This window comes from Bombus huntii, chromosome 12 (genome assembly GCF_024542735.1).
Source record: "Bombus huntii isolate Logan2020A chromosome 12, iyBomHunt1.1, whole genome shotgun sequence".
NCBI lineage: Eukaryota > Metazoa > Arthropoda > Insecta > Hymenoptera > Apidae > Bombus > Bombus huntii.
The window spans coordinates 1,317,265-1,342,470 of NC_066249.1; the positions used below are offsets into that span (position 1 = coordinate 1,317,265).

A 25,206-nucleotide genomic window follows, 5' to 3' on the forward strand; every position below is an offset into this window, starting at 1 on the left:
GTACAGCCGTTTAGACAGCGAGATATAACCAATAGCACGTTAACGCATTTTTTGTTGAACTTGTTCGTGCATTTGTTTGAAGTTCTCGACGAATTTAAACGTTCGGTGAAACACTAAAATTTTGCAACGCCTACTTTCTCCATCTCCGTGTTCAAAATCTTCCATTTCAATTGTTATCAAAAATTCTTCAAAAACTTATTATTGACATATTCCGAATATTCTTTCACATTAATTCATATAAAATTGTTCTATCTTTTTCTATTAATACATATCACAAAATACACACACACACACACACACCACAAAACATTTTATAGTTCACTAAACTGAATCATCGGCCAAATTTTCTTACTACTAAAAACATATTCGAACAATTATACCAAATATATTAACAAAATTTCATTTGATTTTCGATGAAAAATTTGTCCAGGTATACGCCAGCTTACGAACACGAAGAAAGCTATTCGAGGTAATTCGGCCAGCCAATGGATCGCGTTAATACGTGCACGTAGCCGAGACCCAGCGAGGACGTTAGTCGTTGATTCGTTGAACGTTTCGCTTTATCCGGCTAGCGGGCCCTTTTGTGTATCGATTTATTATGCAATTGCTCGACTAGCCCCTTTCATCGTTCGAGGGGACCAAGGGAAGGCCGTGAACTAGCTACGGCACTGCCACTACACACGGGGACTTCCCTAGCTGCTGATCGCTCTCATAATATTTTTTTTCCACAATTTACACGCTGGTTACGCGTTATGCAAATCACCACTCACTACATTTCTACATTTATCCGTCTTCATTGAAAACGATGATCAATGAAAAATAACTGAATATAATTATTATTTATTGAATAATGGATGTAGAAAAGTTGTCGAACTTTGTCCAGGCTAGAGGATACAAGATGAATGACGAAAGGTTCGTGGATCTCGTAGTAAATGGTTTCTAGGAAGAGTTCACGGGCAGATGTGTATCTTTATTTGCGTTGACAATAATCGTTCTGCACTTGCACATGACAATTTCGAGGTTAAGGTCCATTCGACTAATTCGTTCGATCGTTTTAATTGGCCAACTCGAGGTTAAAGCTCTGTGTATCTGGCACCGATCTAATTGGACATCGCGAATGGAGCTAGGAAATCGGAAACGTTCACTAGTGCTTCGACTGTTTTCCGGATTCTTACGACCATCTGTTTCCAAGGAATTTTTCATCGATTTTATACTCCCGCCATTGCTAATCTCTTTTGCGTTCAATTTTTCAGGTGCCTATATTGCTGCAATTAACAATATCATATGTATTGTTATATATGTGTGTTAGATACAAGTAATATAAATCTGTACATTATAAACAATTCTATATTGCAGCAATTAATAATTTTGTTTTGTCACGTTTATTATTATAATAAAATATATCGTATCAGTCTTATCGCTAGTTACATAATGTAGTAATAATTTGTTCATTAAAGTTTCGAAAAATCCTCGTGAATTTTCCAAGAAACAAATTTGTTTCAGAATTGATAATTTCGTTGTTGTAAGTCCGAATGATGATTTCGTCTCATATCGTACTTATCGTGTGTAATAAAATGTATCTCGACTTATCGGTGTCGTTACAGCTGACAATGTTATTACACTCTGTTTATTACATAACACAACATAAATTGTTTCGTGACGTATCATCCATCGTCTTACTGCTATACACGTACAGGGTCTGCCGGTTGGCGAACGTGTGCTTGAAAGAGCGCTTTTAAAAGACAGCCTCGCGTTAGTAGATAAGGAGCGTGTTTGTCAGACGAACCGCGTCAGTTCAATCTACACCTTTCTACTCAGCATTTACGTGTTTTTCACCCATGTACATATCTACAGTGTTCTTCCCTTTTTTCTGTTTATTCAGCTTTTTATTCTTTTTCTCAAGTAAACAGAAAAAAAAAATGATGGAAGTAGAAAATTATGTAAAGTCTCGTCATCGAAGAAAGTCGATGTTTCTTCGACACTCTTCGACCTATTTTTAATCCTTACGCGTAAGTCTCTCGGTCACTTTGACGTACTATTGACGAAATTTGCACACGGTGTGCTCTCACAATCGAAAATATTGCAAGTGAATGGTCAAATGTTGTTAAGAATAAATTTGCGTTTTCATAGGATGGAATATTTATTGACGTTAATGTTTCGCGATATAAATGTTGATTATTTCATTGGGCAAATGAATTCCTCTTATTCCTTGCCGATAAAAATCGATTGTTATCGTTGCTATTTTTAAACATTTTTTAAACCATCGACATTATCTATCTTAAAATCGTTACTGTTTCTTATTTGACAGTTTTTACTATTCGCCATCGACGAAAATTCTCTTGTTATTTAAAAAAGAAAAAACCACCATATTTTCGTTAGTTTCTATTTTAAAGTTTTAATTATTCTCCACTTTGGAAAACCAATTGTTGTGAGTACTATTTTTTGTTGCTTTCGATCGTTCTATTATAAAAGCCCCCAATTTCCCCTAACAGTCAAATTTCAGTTACTCACTAAAAGATATTCTTCATGAAATTTTAACCATATTTTCGGCGAAACATTTATTTATCTAAAAAAAAAAAAAACAAATTTTTCTACCTCAAAAATATTCAACGTAAAATAATTTTAACTATATTTAACATCGAAAATTCTTTGCTTCTCCGAACGAACAAATTTCAATTATTCTGTATCCCAAAAATATCATCGAGATTGACCAATTTTACCATAAAAGATTCTTCGTTTCCATAAGCAAATTTTCCATTGTTTTTCGAACAATAGAGAAATCTGCTATTAATATTACTGTCTCTCATCGATCTGCTTTGAACTGTTGTCACCTACGACGAGTGGATTCTCTATTTGTATGAGCAAGCGAATTCATCAGGACGCGTTAGCGTATTTCGTAAGAAACGTAGGGCTTCCGCGAAATGTAAATCATCCGGAGCAGTCGAAGAATGTCAAGGTGAGCGTCAAGATTTGCCGATTCGTGTATACCATGATGAAAGTTGAGTCGCGTTTTAGCCAAGCGTTCACACCTCTGATAATTAATCAGCGAATTATTTTTAGCTGTTCTTGAGGCAAGTCGCGATATACTTGCAAACATATACAAGAATTTATCATAGGTCACGCGAGCGTAATTCCAATCCACCAAAGATAACACTTTTGAACGTATGCAAACTGCTGCGTAAAATCACGATTTCCCCCTCCTCTTTTCCTCCCTTGCTCACTGATTATTTTTATTAACAAACGAAAGAGTTCTTTTAAAAGATGTTACTGGGTTAGGTTTCCATTCGCTTCCATTTTATTCCATTAGATTGCCACTTTAAGCCATTCGTTCGACTGATGAATTCTTATAAATGGTAATTGATTCATTAATCTTGTAGGTGACTAAGCTCTAGCTTGTCGACTTAATTAGAAATTATAATTGTCGCCAATGGTGGGTCGAGAATGTTACTACTGAAATAATTTTTCAGTGATAATTGCTTGATACACGAGAGAATAATTTTCAAGCGATTTTCAAATAAAAATAATTTTGAGATTCTAAAAGGTTGGAGAAATTAAGAGGGAAATAATTTTTATCAGCGGTTCCAAGTTGAAATAATTGAATCAGTAATTCTTCCTGATAAAACAAACAAAACAGATAAAATAAAAATAAATCGTATTAATGGCAATGAATTAAGATTTATTTCAACGTGAACTACGATGTTCCCCAAAACGTAGCTGTCACGAAAACTCTATTCTCTGTAACATTTTATTCTGACATTGTATTTGTTAGATTGTTGAAGCATATAACCTGAAAATTCTATTTTCTCAGAACCGCGTGTTTCCGCTCATCGGTACCGTATACATTTTTCCTTTGGCCAAATTCCAGCAAATTTTAAATCGATCTTTAATGACTTCTCGTTAGAAATTCTTCGTCAATTGACGCTTTTAATATTTGATACATTCGTAATCAGTGACGTAAATTTCTCTTAAATTACATCTGATTGCCACTAAATTGTTCGGCATAATTGTCTTTCAGGAAGATAAACCAATAATTATCTGACTCTTCGGTAAATTCATTCGTCAAGAATTTCAAATTATAAACAACTACGTAAATCTTACATAATATCGCAAATCTAGAATTCTAAATTAAAAATTATATTAATGATTACTTCTAAATATTTATTATACGAATATTTATAACATCTTTAAAAATTACAAATCTGAATCGATCAGCCGTTCTCTTACTCTTTATGAAGGAAATTGCAATATTAGCAGAGAGAAGTGAATAATTGGCCATTAAAATTCTAATAAAACGCTACTTTAATTTTTACCTAAAGAATTATTATTCAGATTTTCATGAAAATAAAGATCGACTCGGAGCGATTCGGTTAGACGAATAGAACGAAGTTCATTGACCAGGATGAAGTTTCACGCAGTTTCCTTGATACCACCGCAATCGGAGATCGGCTTAGCCGATTACTTTACTCGTCGATTTATGCAGCGCACGTTGCGTCAACGCGGGCATAATTAATACACGGGATCGATACAACTGGTTTCGTAATGAAAATCAATTGTATGCGACGTAATTGAATTCGACGTACCTAGTCGGCTAGTTAGGTACTGATTGCGGTTGGTACGGTCCCGTCGCGTGGTTGCTTGTCTGCCGCGAAACAAGAACGTTAATTTACATGCCCGTGAGTAATTAAACATCGATGGAAGCGGAGGAAATTTGACGAATTATTTCTTCTTCGATCTCGCCCTTGATAATTACCAACTTCGAATATGGATTCTGATCAATTCTTCAGATTAAGAAATATTTCGATTTAATCGGGAGAAGAAAATACAATTTTTGTAGAAATTTGTTCGACGTTCTTTTAGAATTCGATGTGCCAGTAGATTTTTAGAATTTGAGGTGTTGCAGTTTGTAAAAGTTTGTTATTTGGGGAAGATATACGTTTAACTGAGTAAATACAGATTTAATTAAAAGAAGAAAGTACAGCTTTTTAAAAATATGTTTAACTTTCTTTCGCGATTCGATGTTCCAAAAGATTCGTAGAAATTAGAAAGTTCTAATTATAATATCTGCCGTTGCTCTTCAAATGATCGGCAATTTCTTAACTGCGATGTATACTCGTTAGATTTGAAATTTATACGTTAAGATCTCTTATCAGTGGATGATACTTTGATAGCGTAATGTAATACAGAATATTATTCCGCGCTATACTTTTATGCAAAATTTGTGAAGTCTCCGAAATAGAACACTTCAACTTCTCAGAGCTAATCGTAAGAGAAATCTAATTGCTATGAAAAAATTTTGCTCGAGATAATCGGGAAATTGTTTTCAAAGCATAGTAGTGTTTAATTTGAAGCAAGCGTTTTCGTCCGGAAGTGTTGGATGTGGAGTATGCAATCTTGGGATTGCAGTGTCAGAGAAAGACTGGTGAAAAATGCGCGCTAGTGAGGCCACACTCTGGATGTAACATAAATACACTTACTGTCTCGAAGACTTTCAGGGACGGCCAGCCAAGAATAGACGAAAATCCAATTTTAATCGCGGAACCTCGACCCGTAGGTGCGATCGATAGATCGTCAACAGAAGCGTCGAACTCTTCGTGGTTGTCGAGATAGATCTTTCGTCGAGGAAAATAAATCTCCACGATTAGATTAATTAGAAGATTATTATTTCTGATCGAAATCGATGGTTCTGATAAAGATCAACGATATAGAAAATCTTCAGAAAATTCTCAAAATTATCAAAGGACTGGGATCCTGTTAAACAAATTAGGAACATATAAAAAACTACCAAAGTAAATTCGTTTTTCCCTTGATTATTTCAATTCTCTAAGTTAGCTTAACCTTACCTTACTTTTTTCTGGACACGATACGTGTTGAAATATAAACGATCCGACATGCGTTCATAGAAGTGGAAAGAAATTTTCGAGTCAGACGATCGATTGGTATATTTGTCGGGAATCTCGATAATCCGGACGATCGTCCTCACGTGACCAATGTTTGATCGCGTCGATCGTTTCAAGCTGAAGACCGACGAGTGAACATACACGCGAGAAGACCCGCGTCGAGACACGCGATCCAATTCCTTCAAGGTAAACGACGTTAGGATCCTCCGTGGCTAACGTATTTTGTTCCTTCTTCGCTAATATTGATGCAATTTCTCGATATTACGGTTCGACGAAACGATTAAATATGGCTGCTCGATCGATCGTGGTTAGGTTCGAGAACATGAGACGATTAATTATATTTCCTCGGCCGTGAAATCATCCGGTTTTGTGTGGTTTAGAATGATTCAATTGTAAGGTAGTAGTTAGTCGATGATAAGTGGCAAACTAAGGGATTTGTTCGTTGTAGTGTGGCTTCAAAGTTACGAGCTGAGGAATTCTTTTTAACTGTGACAATGTCGACATTTTAACGGCAGAATTATTTACAGAATTTTAGTAAGGAGCTATTTATAGAATATTAAATAGAAAAAAAAACAATAATTAAGCGGAATAGTACGATAAGATATTGAAGTAAATTCAGAACAGTACAATGTTACATTTGATTGATGCACTTGATTTGTTATTTTGAAACCTGCCAATAATTTTCTCTACTACAATTTCAACAATCTAATCCGAAAATAATTATTTCAATTTTTCTGATTGTATTTTTGCATATAAAATTCCGAGCGATATAGGTGGTTAGAATGTTTTATTAAGTAACTTGTAATCGAGTCAACCGAACAGATAATCGATAATAAGCAATAAGTGATCGAGTCAATCAATTATTCACGACACTGTCCGCATTATGCCTGCAACATTGCAGTTGGATGCGTTGAAAACCGCTCTGTACGTGCAAAGCAGCGGAAGACACGCGAACGTGACATCAATCAATCAGTAGCTCGGGACAGCGAATTTATTAGTACGTAGTCGATGAATCTGGGGCAAACTCTGGAAAGCATAGAAATTCATTATCAATGAGTCGCACCACGCCACCATCACGTACAACATTTTCAACTAAAAAACTACAAAATTATCTTACTAATACATAAAAACCTACATATCGCTTCTGTAGAAAGCAATCTTCATCTAACCTTAAAAGTACTCTCTATTACATACAAAATTTCCGACTAAAAGAAATCCTAAAATCATCTTCCACTATTATCTCACACCAATACGCAGAAAAACACGTATTGTTTGTGTAGAAGTGAATATCCTCACATAACCTCAACAATACTCCTCAAGGCATACAACATTTCCAACTGAAAAAACTATCGAATCATTTTCCCCTATCACCCCCGATCAATACACGAAAACCTACATATCGCTTCTATAGAAAGCAAACTTCACCTAACCTCAAAAGTACACTTCGTCACATGGAATAAAGTTGCAACTAAATAAAATTCTAAAATCATCTTGCCCTATCATCTCTCACCAATACGCAGAAATCTATGTATCGCTTATGTAGAAGTGAATATTTTCACATAACCTCAACAATACTTTTCAAGACGTACGACATTTCCAACTGAAAAAACTATCGAATCATCTTCCCTATCATCCCTTATAAGTACACGAAAATCTACATATAGCTTGTGTAAAAATCAAATATCTTTACCTAACCTCGAAAATTCTTCCCAACATATGGCAAATTTCCAACTAACAAAATCGCAAAATCATCGTGCTCTATTATCTCTTTGACAAACGTTATATGACGGAAGTGTACATGCTGGTGGTGCAGAAGGTAGAAACGACCGTGCTTCAACTTCCGGGGCCAAGATCGATCGTGAGCTACTGCAAGAGGAAAGAATGCGCGTGGTCCGACGCGTTCACGTCGAGAAACAGAGGCAAACCGTGCCCAAGTTAAACGACCAGTCTCTCCCTCTTGACCCAATTCGTGAAGCGCCCTGTGCCACGCACGCGTCATGTCACGGATCTCCTTCTCTGTGCGTGACCAGTGCGCGAGGGTGCGTGCAAGGCCAGCCGCACACACTCTGCTCTCTTCCTCTCTTTCCGCCTGTGTCTCCGCCAGCGATCAGCTGATGATACGTTCCTCGCCAGCATCCAGACTGCACGCGGCCATTTAGATCTGCCGATCGTTTCTCGTTCAAGTTACATTGATCGTAAATTATACCAGCCTCCACGTGTCTTGATATTTCATTGATATTTGAAGATTTAAAGAAACGAGTAAAAACGATTTTTTAATAAGCTTTTATCCGCCTGTTTTATAGAAAGTTTACATAGAATGGAACATGGTAAATTTCAGTAAAATTCAAATTTCTTTGAGGAATTGCGAATCGATAGTTTCGATTTCGCTGGTTCCGATGTCGCATCAGAGTGTCAAAAGATTTTTCTAAATTAGAAAGGTAAATAGATTTTGGAACTTACAGGAGTTGAAAATTCGTTCATCGGTTCACTGAAGGGAGTTGGCTTGGTTCGACCGATTGGATTGCGAAGTTGATGGATCGAAAGGGTGGTACGTCGGAGTTTTTTATTCAAAATGTGTATTGGATTTTGATCGATTCGATAAACATGCAGCTGTCTCCCAAGATCATTTCGCATCAATGGAGTCTCATTCCGTTGTGTCGAGAACGAAACGTGAAAGAGGAGACCTCGCACGTTGCTCTTACTTTTATTTATCGTCAAATCTTAATGACAATTCGAGTGGTAAGCTTTGCAGATCTTTGTATAATATTTCGTCACAGTCTGTTGAAGATATTGCAACTGGCAAGGATGAGAATTGGAAAATTGGAATATTCGAAATCCTTAAAGTCGAGTATTTGAGGAATTCGTAAATCTGTAACTCTGAAAATTTTCTAACTTGAAGTTCTCAATATTTTAAATATATAGAAATTGGAAGATTCGAAAGCTTAAAAATTCCAAAACTCGAATATTCCAAAATTCGAAACCTTCGAATTGTCAAATCTCGACAACTGCGAAACCCAAATATCTTCAAATATCGTAATGACCCAAACTTCTAAAAACTAGTCACATATTTCTAAAATCGAATGTTCGCTTTTCAACAACAAACTCTTCTAGAAAATTAATTAATTTCTTAATTCCATCCTTCGCGTTATTTCCTACCATAGTGCATAAAAGGATCGTTAAACGTGTTCGACGAGTGTTTACACTGAACAGGGGAAACTCGGTGCCATTAATAAACGCGATCGACGACGTAGCTTCGTAAGTTCGTCGACGAAACTTCGTTGCGAATATTAATTACCATAATCGCGTTTGCCTTCGTCGTGAGAACGCTCGGTGAAACGCGTCCGCGAGGACGTTGTTCCTCAAACTCCCATTCAAACCGGTTATTCTACGGGTTGAACAAGGACTTCTAACGATGTTGGTCCTGCGGAGCTTCTTCCAACTTTTCAGTCTCGTTCACTGTAATTAGCGTCATGCTTCTTGTATTAGACGATGTAGTATCGTTGTTGGCCTCGAAATCTTTAATGCGTCTCTGGAGACGTTTAATAGGGTTATCCTCGTCTTCTAAGAAATTGTAACCCTTCAAATTGAGAAAATTAAATAATCCAAGAGATTATTCCGTTAAGGTAAATTAGAACACTATGTTGCATTTTTGTCATAGTTTTTTAATTGAGAAAGATATTTGTTCGTCTTGTGTCGTTCGATTTTAGATCTTTAACGGGAGCGTCTTCATCTTCTTAGAAATTTTAATCCTCCAAAGTGAGAAAATTAAATAATCCAAGAGATTATTCCGTTAAGGTAAATTAGAACACTATGTTGCATTTTTGTCATAGTTTTTTAATTGAGAAAGATATTTGTTCGTCTTGTGTCGTTCGATTTTAGAACTTTAACGGGAGCGTCTTCATCTTCTTAGAAATTTTAATCCTCCAAAGTGAGAAAATTAAATAATCCAAGAGATTATTCCGTTAAGGTAAATTAGAACACTATGTTGCATTTTTGTCATAGTTTTTTAATTGAGAAAGATATTTGTTCGTCTTGTGTCGTTCGATTTTAGATCTTTAACGGGAGCGTCTTCATCTTCTTAGAAATTTTAATCCTTCAAAGTGAGAAAATTAAATAATCCAAGAGATTATTCCGTTAAGGTAAATTAGAACACTATGTTGCACTTTTGTCATAGTTTTTTAATTGAGAAAGATATTTGTTCGTCTTGTGTCGTTCGATTTTAGATCTTTAACGGGAGCGTCTTCATCTTCTTAGAAATTTTAATCCTCCAAAGTGAGAAAATTAAATAATCCAAGAGATTATTCCGTTAAGGTAAATTAGAACACTATGTTGCATTTTTGTCATAGTTTTTTAATTGAGAAAGATATTTGTTCGTCTTGTGTCGTTCGATTTTAGAACTTTAACGGGAGCGTCTTCATCTTCTTAGAAATTTTAATCCTCCAAAGTGAGAAAATTAAATAATCCAAGAGATTATTCCGTTAAGGTAAATTAGAACACTATGTTGCACTTTTGTCATAGTTTTTTAATTGAGAAAGATATTTGTTCGTCTTGTGTCGTTCGATTTTAGAACTTTAACGGGAGCGTCTTCATCTTCTTAGAAATTTTAATCCTCCAAAGTGAGAAAATTAAATAATCCAAGAGATTATTCCGTTAAGGTAAATTAGAACACTATGTTGCACTTTTGTCATAGTTTTTTAATTGAGAAAGATATTTGTTCGTCTTGTGTCGTTCGATTTTAGATCTTTAACGGGAGCGTCTTCATCTTCTTAGAAATTTTAATCCTCCAAAGTGAGAAAATTAAATAATCCAAGAGATTATTCCGTTAAGGTAAATTAGAACACTATGTTGCATTTTTGTCATAGTTTTTTAATTGAGAAAGATATTTGTTCGTCTTGTGTCGTTCGATTTTAGAACTTTAACGGGAGCGTCTTCATCTTCTTAGAAATTTTAATCCTCCAAAGTGAGAAAATTAAATAATCCAAGAGATTATTTCGTTAAAGTAAATCAGAAAAATATGTTGCGCTTTTGTCATAATTTTTTAATGGACGAACATAGCTTGTTTATTTTGTAAGCTCCGTTCCAAAAGTTTAATAGAGTCGTTCTGATCTTCTTGGATACTTTGATCTCTTAAATCGAGAAGGTCGAACGATTGTAGAAATTGGTCTTGGAAAATAGAGAACGTTCTGAACAATCTAACAATTAAGGAAAATGTATTTTTGTAACCTCAGATGTAGATGTAGATGATATAAATTCTCGAGAATTACAGCATGAAAAATTGCTCGGTAATTTAGCAAATCATTTCTGCTTGAGTTTTATCATTCCTTTTAAGAATTCTGAAAATTTGGAAAATCCATAAATTGGAAAATCGTTATTTCTCGAGGAGACTGAAATCTCCTGAATTTTTCTGAAAGTTCTGGAAAATCAAATTGAAGAAAGTTCGTCCGTAAATTGGAAAAATCGTTATTTCTCGAGAGAACTCTTTTTCTGAAAATTCTGCAAAACCAGAAGATGAAACATTTCTCCATAAATTAGAGAATCTTCCACTTGCGCGAAATTAAGCTGGCAAATAAGTCTGGCAGTTCTCATTAGCCGTAGCTTCCGTCAGACGACGTAATTACGAATTAGAGACGAACTTGCGAGCGGAAAAAGACGCGGAGGAAGAAAAAAATAGGAGAAAAAGGAAAGAAGGAGGAAGAAGAAACGTAGAACCGTTATTTCTTCTCGTCTTGTTAGCGGCCTGTAGATACAGAGAGTTAACGTTTACATATTTCATGAAGACGAAGGAAAGGGAAAGAGTGGCTCTCGTTTTATGCGATGAATACGAGATTCAGCAAAGCTTGAAGTTACGCTAACTCCAGTGCTATTTTTAGTCAGCCATTTTGCGCCCCTTGAAATATGCATATGGTGGTCTGGTCGATGCTCGCGAATTCCACTTTCTTCGTCTAACGATTGTTTACAATTTTCCATCCATTAAGTCACCTGTTCTTGTAGAGTCGTATGACTAAGCATAGTAAAGTTGTACAACTAAAATAGTTGTGTAACGAAGTACTTGTTTAGGCCGATAGTTTGACACTACGAAACAGAATATGAATCTTATTAAATGTAAATTATAGAAATACAGATAAGTTTTACTTTATTTTAGGGAAATTCGTGAAAACTCGATTTAAGAATTATCCGAGTTACGAATCTCACCCGATGTTAGTCGGAAATTATATTCCATTTTGATCAAACTGATCAACTTCACTGACATGCTGGAAATTCTAACTACATCTCAAAATGTTCACCACCACCTGCCAAAACAAGATTTACAAAGATAAAAAATTGAATTCATTGGTCTTTGAAGTTCTCGTTTATTGCTGTTTGTGACTGGAGTGGTAGAAATATTGTGAACACCTACTGGCAATTACTAGATGTAAGATATTCCTGATTTGTTTGTACTTTGTACCGCGGTAACACACGTTCGGTACCGCTCATTTCCTATATCGTCCTTTTTTTATTTTTTTTTAATTTTTTAACAATGCTTCTGTATGTATACGAATGATACATGTACGTTTATACCACGTCTTTTTTCTTATCTCGACGTAGAGAATATACTGACAATGTTTGGCGGGAAAAAACTGGCACACCCTGTATATTTTGGTATTAAAATTCAGAAAGTTCAAGAAAATAGAGCCGATTCTCGTTCCTACGGGTAGTTGTATGACCACGTATTTAGTTAGATATTTAATACCACGATGTAGAATATGAATTCTATTAAATTTATTTCATTTTGATTGAGTTGATCGAAGCTTAAGAATCATTCGATGTGTTGGGTTGGCAACTAAGTGATTGCGGATTTTATCATTAGGTGGTATTGACAAATCCGCAATTAGTTAGTTGCCAACACAATATGAATCAGAAATTGTTTCCATTTTGATGAAACTGATCTCAATTTCTCTAATTATATATTCTGCTATTAAAATTCAGAATATTTAAAAAAACAGAGTTGACCAGTTACTTTCCAGTACTTTCGAACGACTGTTATAATGTAATATATAATATATCCAATTTTCTCATTTTCCTGATCTTCTCCCACGCTTTCTGAATGTTGAAATGTTGGTAAGCTTGTCATAATTTGCAAATGAATTCTGTTTTCCCCGCCAGATCTCAGTAGTCTCAGTCTCAACTCTGGGCCGAGAGATTCTGGTTCCTTTCGAAACTCGTCGAGTCGAGAAGTTTCCAGCGTCTTGCCCACCCTTTCCCTGGCGAATTTACGACGAAACTTGGAAATTTCCGGAATCTAATATTCAAGATTCATCGTAACGCGGGCCACCACCGCTGCACAATATCGCTGGCCTAGCTTTTCCGGAATGTCGCGTAAATTTTCCATGTCCCTCAGTTTACAGTTCCTTCAGGAAGTTGTTCTCACGGCTGGTCGCAAAATTAGTATCCTTGATCTAATAATATTTCTTAAATTAATAGTAACGATGATATACTTGCGTAATATCGAAAGATATGTAAACTATGGAAAGTAGAGTCCTCGTTATAATGTTTAAGGGATGAGACGAATCTCTGCTTAGGATCTAAATGTTTCCTCGATTGTATAGGGTGTGGCCGAATAACACGTACAAGCTGATATGAGATGATTCTTTCTCCGAAAAAATGAGAAGAAAATATATCGCTTTGTGTCTCTATACGTTTCGGTCGAAGCCTGTATTTATAAAAATACGAATTTAAATAGAAATATTTTTCTATTGCTATATATATATATATATATATATAATATATAGCTCATTGCTATAATACATCAACGACACATCATATAACGTAGAAAAATATCGGAAAAAGAAGTACTCGTTATAATCGATCGAATCAAATCTGTCCGTAGGTTCCAGTTCCTTAACATTAGAACTACCTATAGGTAACGCGAAGCTATTTCTACCAAAACCAGTCAAAATGAATGGTCTTTAAAAAATACGTAATAATAGAATATTTGTATATTTAGTGATTTATTACTTTCTTACAGAAGGAATTCCATGTTATGTAGTAGATTTTTGGTATTATTAATCCATCTGGGATCCCTAAACGAGGTTTGACACATTTATAAAATTGTAGAACCAGTCATTTTGACTGCTGTGGTATTCCTAGTGTTGGCATCTAGCGATCCAGCGATCGATCCGGAATTTTCCTGATAACCGATATCATCATATTGAATACACAGTAAAAATGTAAAAAACGTGTGGGAAGTTGTAGAAAACGAGGAAACTGGTTAATTGGAGTTCGATAAACAGATTGCAGAATTTTATACTTTGACAAGTATCGGTCATTTTGACTGGTAGTGGTAAAAATAGCCTGGATACAAAATTATTTTTAGTTTGAATACATAAGAAACAAAATTCATTATATTATTCTTTTAGTTATCGTTGCGAAAGTCGTTACATCATTGCCGGAAAAAAATATAACACGAAGTAGGAATTTTAAAATAAAATTGTAAAACCAGTCAATTTGATTGGTGTGGTAGTTCCAGTGTTAATTAAGTCAATAATAGAGATATGAATTTGTGCAAATATCCTTCATCTAATTAAATCTGCAACTACTAAAAGTCATCATTAAATTACCATAGTAACGTTCTAACAAACCACTGATACAGAACCGTATTCTATACCTACCATACCTCGACTATACTAACCGTAGGTTTGACGCGAGCCGTCAACCAGGTCGACTTCCTCTGATCGAAAGTTTCGTGGCAGCTGGTAATACGATTCTCCACCGGTGGAAATTAGTTTACGCGGATCGTATAACACAGTTACACGAATTCTCGCTGGCTGTGTACCGGTTACATATTTACCAGGCAGACTAGGGGCGGTTTGCGACGTGTCCTATTAATGGGTCACTGGTTCGCTGTTGTTCGTACTGGTTGTACGAGGGTCCCGAGTGAAATGAACGCGACGCAGAAGGGTACGCGAGACCTGCCCAGAGAATGTGATCCAAGAGATGCTTCTGAATAGGAAAGTGGAAGGAACGGGTTTGCTAAGCCGCATGGGACCAGGTTGGACCCTTTGAGCCGTGCCAGCCAATTGAGTCCCCTGAATGGGCGCTGTTTGGCGTTGAATGTGAAATATTTCATATTGTTTGCTGTCCTTTTTTGGGACACGACTTATGGCCATGTAGGTGACGCTACCACGGGGATCAAGGAAGTTGCTTTTTCGCTAGATACAGCGTTCTGCAAGTTTTCATTTGGTCTGTAATTTCGTTGGCGTTTCGTTTACGTCCTTTTTGTAGCTTTGGGGATTTGTAGTTTGGGGATTTGGGTGGGTTAAGGTTCGGAAATTGAGGAATTTAGCAGTTCGGAAGATGGGGAGTTTGGGAATTCGGAGATTTTTAAATTTGAAAATTCGGAAAATAAATTTCCGGGCAACGAAAGTTTGAAAATGGAGAAATTTGATCGTCTGGCAGATCGAGAGTTTGGAAATTTGGTAATTTCAAAATTTGGTAAATCTGACAAACTAGAGGTTTCCGAATGTACGCGAGTTCGACAATTAGGAAGTTAAAAGTTTCGAATATTCGGAAATATTAATATTTAAAATTGGTAAACTCGAATATTCCACAACTTTGACAATTTTCAATTTCTCAAATATATTTTCTCCGCGTGGAATTTTCTAGAAAGTCGATAAAACTAAATTTACGTACCAGAGCATGAGAACAACAAACTCCTAAACCATCAATCCGAATATATACCGCGTCGATACTAAATTTTGCTCGGAAATAGCCCGAAGGAAGCTAACCACAGTGACGTCCAGGACGTCGAAGGATGTCCCCGTTATCCGAGTTATACATAACTATCTTCTACATGTACACACGTACACAAGGGACACAATGTGATAAACGAGGACGAGAACTCTGTGCTGACCTGGTTGGCCGGTATATGTTTCTGGCCACCCTCGTCAGCCTGCTAAAAAGAAGACAGCAGAAGTCGTTGAAACGGCTGGTGGAAACGAGGAAAAATGAGACAGTGAACTACAGGGTCGGAAAAAGTGACGCAATGGAGCCTGTAATATTAAACAAGGAGAAAAATGGCAGCCAATTAAGTTTGCGTTCAAACCGACCGTCTGTTAGAGAGAGAAAAGAACGATTTTTCTTAATCGCGAACAATGAGAATAGCAGAATTGCTCGAAACTAAATGGCTACCTTAATCTTCGTTCAACTTTGACTGGATTAACGGTAATCGAGTTACCGTGCTTTGGACGTTTGCAAATTTGATGAGGCAAGGAGCGAATAAGCGGAAATTGAAAAGAAATGTAGTTAGATCTTATTAACTTTCAGCGTCTGTGTAGAAGCTTAAAGATGATGTTATCAAGTTCCGTCCCTCTACTCTTCTTTTTTTCCTGTTCTTTTATGGAGACACGAAACTTCTAAAGAATCTATCATATGACCAAGTTAATTACATTTTTCAAGCCCGACGTCTAATTACCTTAACGATATCGAATAAATTCTCAGCAGCAGAGCTACTTCTTAATCTTAACGAGTACCTAAGTTACGAAAGAAAATTATGCTGCTGCTACAAAACAATTTCTACAATTTTTCCAAGTCTACGATTGTAAGAGGTTCTTTCAGACAGATGTTTCTTCCGATATAACAATATGCACGATAATATGTTGAAATCTGAAGAAATTCTGTATCCCAGATGTTTCAATGATGTCACAGAAATTGGGAAACATTCTGCAGTTAATGTTGTAGGCTTCAAACGCCGGTTATTTACTTTCCAATCAACCGATCATCCACTAACACCAACGAAAACATCTTATCCTCTCAATGCACTCTATTTATCCAAACAAGCCATGTTTCCTCGCCCAAATTACCTAATGAAAACATCTTACCCATTCAATACACCCTAGAACTCTAAACAGCCCATCCCTAATGAAAATATCACACCCATTCGAGCCAATCTATGTCTATCGAAAACATCTTACTCACTTTATATATCCGAAAATCCACTTAACTCTAATCTATATCTTACTCTAATGAAATTGTCTTATTTACTCAGTAGACTGTAGAACTTATCTAAACAATCCATATTCCAAATCACTTAACGGAATAGTAGTAAATAGAATTTACCCCCTCCCACCTTACAACTTACCCGCAAAATTCGTCTAAATAGCCTCTGTCCCGTCTAAATCGTTTAACCTTCAATTTATCCCAAAAATTCCAACACCCTATGCACCACCCTAATCACTTAACGAAACACCTGCGATTTACCCTCCGTTGCAATCTGCCTCAAAAATTCATCCAACCAGTCCATACTCCCCACCCAAATCACCTAATCAACAACTTCTAATTTACGCTCACCCTACGGTCTACCTAAAAAGTTCATCGGAACAGCACATGTTTAACCGAAATCATTCGACGAGAACCTGGAAAACCAGCTGAAGAATTCATCGAAACAACCGATGTTCCTCGAATCACCTGACAAACCACTTGCAATTTACGCTATCTTACAATTTACCTGGAATATTCATCGAAGCGGCTCATGCTCCACCCAAATCACCTCGCGAAACATTTCTAATTTATACCTACCTTGCACAGTCCACCCGGAAAATTCGTCCAAACGCATCCAATTTACCTCTAGCCTGCAATTTACCTGAAAAATTCAAGCGAACGAAAATGATGAAACCGTGAGATCAAGACTCGTGAGACAACCCTATGGCGCCAGATTGTCCGCGCGTGAGTGTTGCCCGTACGTTGGGTCGCGTGTTTCAGCGACACACGCGCGTTTTCGAGCTGCACCAGAGAAAGAGAGAGAGAGAGAGAGAAAGAGAGAGAGAGAGAGAAAAGGCAGGTGGCCTGGTTGGGTATTGATCCATGATGGAGGGGGTGGTTGGTCGGGGCTGTTAGGTCGCATGCGCGTCACTTGCGGCTGGCTCCGTCCTCATCGACCCACGGCGGACAGTGGAAAAGGGAGAAACGGAAAGCGGAACGTCGCGTCACAGGGTGAACGAGGCGAGGCGGTGTAAGAGGGTCGGTTTCTGGATCAGAATGGTACGGTACCATCGATAGGAGCGCGGTGTGGACGCGGCCCCAGGCCGATTTAAATCGTTCGGGGGCGGTTCGAGGCTTCGTGACGCGCTGCGACGATACGCGAACGGATCACGCGACGTCTGGCGTCGCGTTCTCCGCTCCGGGGGCCGAAGGACGAGTGGTTGCAGTATCGTGTGCAGGAATACCTTAGCTAATCCATATGCATATGGGACATTTTTGTTTCCGCATGTTTTTATTCGGAAAGAAAATATTTGCTATCGAAGGTTTCACAGATGAATATCTTAGCTCTATTCTGTTGGTGGCTGTTTTTATTCGCAGAGGAAATATTTGGGGCGAAGGGTTTCGTGGATGATCAGCTTAGGTATAATCGTTTGCGTATGAGAAATTCTTCTTTCTGATTGTCTTCAGTCGGAGAGAAATTGTTTGGACTTAAGGGCTCCGTGGTCGAACATCTTTGTCTTTCGGGAATTTTTATTCGTACTGAAACGTTTTGGAATGAAGGATTCTGTGGATAAACATCCTAGTCCATTTTGTACATCGTGGATTTTTATTTTCGAGCACGAAATTAAATTTAACCTGAGATCAAAATCAGGGAACTATGAAAAGAACGTTCACGATGATTTATCAATGTTCTATAACGTAGAAGCAGATGTTGTATGGAAATTATCTGCGTGTAGCAACGCATAGTAGGGTAGATAATGAAAATTCAATTTGCGAAGGACGTTTCGAGGATAGAAATATAATTGAAATGTGAGAAACTTGTAACTTATTTGTCGAGGTGTTGACATAGGTATAATGAAATTGGCTTAATCGATTGCTTACGAGATCTGTACTATCGGCTAGAAAAATTTTGAATCTTCGAATGTAAATTATTGTTCTGTTTAAACTACCATACGTTAGAGCTAACTTCTTATTCGTCCAACTTTTTCTATAACGTATATTACATTTTTTCGTTCTTCTTTCATTTCTAGTTAAAATATCGTGTCCTCTTTTTAAAGAAAATTGAAAAACCATCAAATGGAAACCGAACGAAAGAGGAATTATAGGATGATATAATAACTGCACAACAAGTATAATGAGTATAAGGATATAGAAATGGGGTTAGTGTTCTTGGAATAGCAATAACTTCTAGCTCTAGCTATGATTATTTCTTTATAGTAGCTTCAAACGAGAAACCAGAAACGATCGATTCCTCGATTGTAATCCCTTTAGAGTTGGAGTGGGCGTCTGGAACATCTACATAATATGTTTCCATCGCACAGTGGCTGGTTTTATCGCGAATAAGTTTGTTACGGAGGAACGAGCTCTGTAACTCTGAACGCAAGCGCTATTCTGGTTTATCTACCATAGAGAACAACCTCTGCCGTTTTATGGGCGGTTATTTTGTATCAAGATGCAAATTTTATCTACCCACTATTTGCCGTGAATACCGCACCATATTTCACTAGCGTAGTTTTAAGTGAATCTCTGTGCTTCATAAACCGTTCTCTTACGCAATTTTATCGTTTACCGTGAAACCCAATGGAAGGAGAAGTGGAACAACGAGCTTCTAAATCAATTTTATTCAAATAAACCGACCCGAACTGTTTGAAATAAAATGCAGCCAAGTTTAGTGAAAGAATAATCCTACGATATTATAATATTCATTTAAAAATCAAACTTCAAGAAGTCTAATAACAGATCTCTAGCGATTCAAATATTTTATTTCCCACGATTTTACTACTTGCAATCTGTGTAATATACATTCCTTTCCTATGTTCATATTTTACTGTCATACTTTTATATTCTCTTTGCTTCCTGTTATTTAGATCAGAATACTTGATCCACTACAATTTGAAACAAAGTACATTTTAACGAAACGATAGTCCTACGTTCACAATGCATATTATAAAATATTATAAAATCTCGGTACTATAATTTAAACGTTACTTTTCCTTCTCTGTGATATCATGCTAAATACAAGGTTTCAATCATCATGTGCTATCACATATATTGTTATTTTTTACAAGAAATTCCAATTATTCCAACAAGCGCCAAATCAGTTGAGAAGTTTCACAAATTCTCCAGGCCTTTTCCACGTTACGTAATAACGTAACGTCGCCATATCTGCGAGTTCGCAACGATGAAGCGTAGCATTCAGCCTGCGCCACCCTCGTTAGTACCACGGTATCGTGAGAACTCCACCCTTCTCTGATTCCGACCAAGTCAAGTCCTCGACGAAGATCGAATTGGGTTAAGCACGGGCTGACTCTGTTAGAATTTCAAGTCAATCCGTTGCATCCCTTCGAGCTCTTCCGGTTCCACCCATTTTCCGCCCCTTTTGAAGGGGTGGGGCGAGTGGAGGACGAAGAGAGACGGTTATGCAACTCGATTAAACTCGGTTTTGTGGCGTCTGTCGCGATGAAATTCGTGGGTCGAACGTCTGTGACAAGCGAGAACGAACTTGAGACTCTCCAAAGGGTGAAATCCACCCCTTTCCAACGTACAAACTAATTTCTACAGCTGTCGCAATTTACAAACGCCGTTGCTTTTCCGTTGTTTCAGTTCCTGCTCGCGTTTGTCTTTCGTTTATTGTTTATTTGGCCATTGTTTTTCTTAGTTCACAATGCAAGTTGTTTGCGGTTGTGTACTTTGCGGTACACAGGTTCGTGAAAACTCCATTCAAACATTTCCAGACACCTTTTATTAAACGATTCCATGTAGTGCGTGTAGTGTATTGTAGCATATAACACGAGTCTCCCGGGATAGCAAATTGATTAATTCGTTTTTGCTAATTTCTTAATTTCGTTACAGTTTCATGTACTGCCGCGTGTAATATGAGCCTCGGGAAAACAAATTGATCGACTGCATTTTTCCTCTAATTTCTTAATTTCATTGTAATTTCATTGTAAAAGGAAATAAATTCTAAATCTATTTATTAATTATTTATCGAAACTAACTGTAACGTAATCCTTTGACGAAAAATTCACCCATGAATTAATCTACTCTGATTGTTGTTAATTTCTTGATTTCATTAGATATTGTTACATGATCGATATTCAATTCTAAAAAAAAAAAAAAAAGGAAATAAATTCTAAATCTATTTATTAATTATTTATCGAAACTGACTGAAACTTTTTTAATAATCGAAGACATTTGTTACATTCTTATCTGTGCAATTCACAGCAGAAAATTCGTCGATCCTGACCGCGCTAATCGCAAGAGCGTCCCCCGTTTCTGGCAAGTAATTGCGATCCCCAGATACGCTTTCTTCTCAATAAAAGCCCCCGTACCCTCGACCTTAATTCGACGATTACGGTCCCCGGCGTGGTCGTTCGCTTACTTTGTTTCTTTGTCTCTCGTTCAGCGAGCTTCTAACGTGCCTTCTTTTCGAAAGACTGCGAGAGATCCATCTTACTCGAGGTTCTCTGCTCTTTTTTATATTCCAGCCTCTGAGAAGCCAAATTGATCAACTCTACCTTACGAAATCATCAATGGTGGATTAACACATTGATTTATTAGCGTAGACGTTTATGCAAATTCAAGTTTTTATTAACGTACCTAAAAAGATAGTTTTGATTTCCTTCGCGTGTTAGATATTGCAACATTCGCATTCATTTGAATATTTTATATATTTTCATGTATTTTATTACATTCTTTACGTCTTTGTATTTATAAATCTACATACATAAACACGATAAACTTCACGTTATTCCGATACGTAATCGATATTCAACGTTGTCAAAAAAGAGTTTTTATTTTCGCAGATCTACTTCTAAAGAGACAGCATAAAGAATTTCGAAGGAATGTTTGGGAAAATAATATTCGTCATTGCCATTATCCTACGAATCTTAACTCATAGAGTCGACCAATGTAACTTCTCAGCGAATTACTTTCCCTCATTTTAGATATTAATTCTAGTAGTCACTTTTAGTCCGCGTTAACTTTGCTGTGAAATTTCCTAAAATCTTATTTCAATAAAAATTCATCGTCGTAATATTTCATCGTTCGATGGATAGATCTGTGACAACGAAAAATTATTCTAAAAAGTAACTGGAAATGAAAGTTCGTCCTAAAGGTTGCTCGAGGAAAAAGTATGTCTCTGGAAAAAGCAGTGCATTCGTCGATGAGGATGGAAATGAAAACAAAATAAAATCGCGACGAGTTTATTTTGTACAAACAGGGGATGCTGGTCCGGTTAATGACACGTTTCGAGCATTTGTTTTAGATATTTGGCGAGAGCATGTCTGCAAGCTGAAATGAACAATTAATGTACGTCTTATCTCTTCAATGTATCGAAAGTATAGTCGTTAGAATTTGAAAGATTATTTGTAGCTTCAAAGCGATACAAACGTTAATAATTCGTAATAATAAGATACGTGAAAAATATTTGCCACGTATCCGTATCTTGCAATTGGATTCTATAAACTCGAACATATTTATTTCTATCACGGCAGACTTTTATAACTGTACAAAAGTATTTTTAGATGGTACAGTTATTGATTCAGGTAATAAATAGCAGAGTGAAAATGGCTACGTGCAAATCCTACCTGTGTTATCATCAAGATCAATAGATCACATAGAGATTGTTGCATTGAATAGACAAGCAGAATGATTGTTCGTATCGGTTTCAGAATATATTTTATGTAATACTTTTGCAATTTCATGTTGCATTGTTTTTCATCAATTTCACGTTACATTACGTCCTCTCTGGACAACGTTGCGTTACAACAGCGACCTCGTTGATCTATGTACACTAAATGTGTTCGAAGCTCGGATAGATAATCATTTGGGAGCCCTGCAGAGCTCCACTGTTCGCTTAGCCTATATATTCCAACTAATGACCACAACATAATAGACTGCTGTACAGACAACGTCCAACATACCATGTACGAACTTTCCAACTGCACACAATTATCTTCAACGTATCCTACACTGCGAGAAAATTTAAAGCGTCACTAAAATTACGATAGAATATTTGCATTTTTCTTTTTGTAAATTGTTTAAAAGAAATTTATTTCATAAAAACGTAAGCTTCCACTAAATTATTTTGATGCAATTTTATTTGTTACTTTGCATTAGTCGAGGACTATGACCATTTCAATTACCATAATATTGTTCCAAGAACAGGCTTTCAGGGGACACTACGTACAATTACAGAGGCAATAACTCGCTATGTTTTGAAAACAGCCGCGAAAATGATACTCGAAGCGACGACATTAGATTTAACGGAATATTAATTATTACATTATTTAAATCAAATTGAACAAATTAATAAATCGTATGATAAAATAAATTCGTCGTTGTTACATAAAATTCCGTACATCGTTCGTAGCTCCTTTTTATCGCGTCAAGAATGAGATGTAACCTTGCGATGTCTAATAAATAATAATGACAGCATAATAAATGCATCACTGTCACGGTAAATTCTGTACATTGAACGTAGCTGTTTTAACGCGTCAAAAATGAAATGCAATCGTGTAATAAACGATTAGTGATAATTATAACTTTGAAATAATAATAATAAAACAATAATAGAATAATAAATGCATCAAATTCTCTACATCCGTCATAGCTTCTTTTTTCAACGCAGCCACAGCGAGATGCGATCTTACAACAATATAAAAACAAATGAATAACGATTCAATTTACTTCAGCTTCAAACATCCATCTATTGGAATATTACGAGTCGATTCATCGTGTCTTTTATCGCGACGCTTTCCTGCTCGACAACCACTTCCGGTCCCTACGCGCTAATCTCTCTCGTTATGTATACGACTGGTCCGGAAAGTACGTGCTCGCGCGCATTTGCTAACGATCAGCAATTTGTATAAGGTCGATCAGCATTCGCATTCTGCGAACTTTATCGTAGCCTGCGGATTAGATCGATCTACGTCGAACGTTTGTACATCGATTAGGATTTTCATGGATGCCACGGGACCATTTAAATCCCAATTTTTTTACCTTCATCGATTCGGCTGTTTCTGCGCTTGTCCTCGTTAGCGCAGTTCCATCTGACTATTTTCGAGCGTACGTGTGCGTTGAGAAATTTTTAATTTGAAATCTCTAATCTTTGTCGGGCGTTCCGTGAATTTCCTCCAAATCGTTTGATTTCGACTCGTTTCATTTAATTTGCTTTCAATTAGATTCGAGACCGATGAAGATTTTTGACATTTCAGTGTTCACTGGTTCGTTATCTCCTATCGTATTTATTTTTTAAGGAATATTTTTTAAGGAACCTTTTTTAGGGAATCAACATTCTATTCGGGTTGTTATTTTTGCCACGATTCCTCCGCTTCGTCTAAATAGCTGGGTCTAATCTAGCATTTCTTCCATTTAGTTTGCTTTAAGTTGAGTCCTGATTTTCCAGAGATTTTCGATACTTCGAGAGGGATTATTTCACGTGATAGAGTTTGATGAATGTTTTACAAGTAGTTGAGGACTCTTTGGAGAGTCGACGGCTAATTTATGAATCATTCTGTGAGACGATAGTCGCTGATTTATTCCTCGGATACGTTAATTAAAGCTATATAAAACCGCGCGATATTATCTGGATATCAAATGTTTCCTCGTGTCCACGTGATCAATCGGTATATCGCAGATCATAGTAAACATTCGTGGTGGCATAACTGTCTGTAAATATTATTGCAGCATGTTATTAAACATATTGGAAATAATCGGTATAACCTTCGATACTAAAGAAAGATATAAATCCGCAGACTTTGATAGACTTCCACGCTATGCAGAAGCTTCTAACTGCGACAGATGTAAACGTCCCTTGAAAAACCGATCATTTCTTATTCAACGAAAGGAGGAAACAGGAAGGGGCGGATATTCGAGCAAACAGGATCTCACTTTATTTTCTCTATCATCGAAATTAACAAATTTGAGATCGCTGTCGTTCGACACGCGACCAAAAGGTCTAAGAGCCTCTCGGAGGGTCAGAGAGGAAAAGGAAGGAACGACGATGATTTGAATGAAGAGATTTGCACGTAAAAATGCGACAACGATCCGCGAGAAATTTATAGTCTCAAGTCTGGCTATGTTAACCGGCTGAATAATTCGTGGCATGTAATTTAATATTGCAGCGTGTGGCTGAATTAAATACGTCAGCCGACGTATTCGTTGGAATGCGTTCACGATTAGATAAAAATGCCAAGCGTGTAGAAGAAGTCGGGGCCAAGCGTACAAGTCAGGGCCCAGCGTCATCTACCGCTCGTAAAAAGCGTAATTTTGTTACGCGCGACACCGACGCGACGCGCTCGCGAGCGTAAACGCGACAATTCTCCTCCGCGACGTTATTATCTCTCGTTGA

The 25,206-nt window shown here is 36.9% G+C and overlaps 1 protein-coding gene across 9 annotated transcripts in view; it reads left to right on the forward strand.

Moving 5' to 3' along the window:
- Nucleotides 1–25,206, forward strand: part of LOC126872132 (sodium/potassium-transporting ATPase subunit alpha) — a 168,310-nt gene that overhangs the window by 111,991 nt on the left and 31,113 nt on the right. Inside the window, exon 1 of one of the 9 annotated variants that reach the window (XM_050631744.1) lies at nt 17,772–17,912. The exons of the other annotated variants lie outside the window; for them this stretch is intronic. Within the exon in view, the coding sequence (XP_050487701.1) occupies nt 17,910–17,912 (3 nt within the window). The 5' untranslated portion in view covers nt 17,772–17,909. Of the gene's footprint in view, nt 1–17,771; nt 17,913–25,206 lie in introns of those variants that run through there. 9 annotated transcript variants of the gene reach the window in all.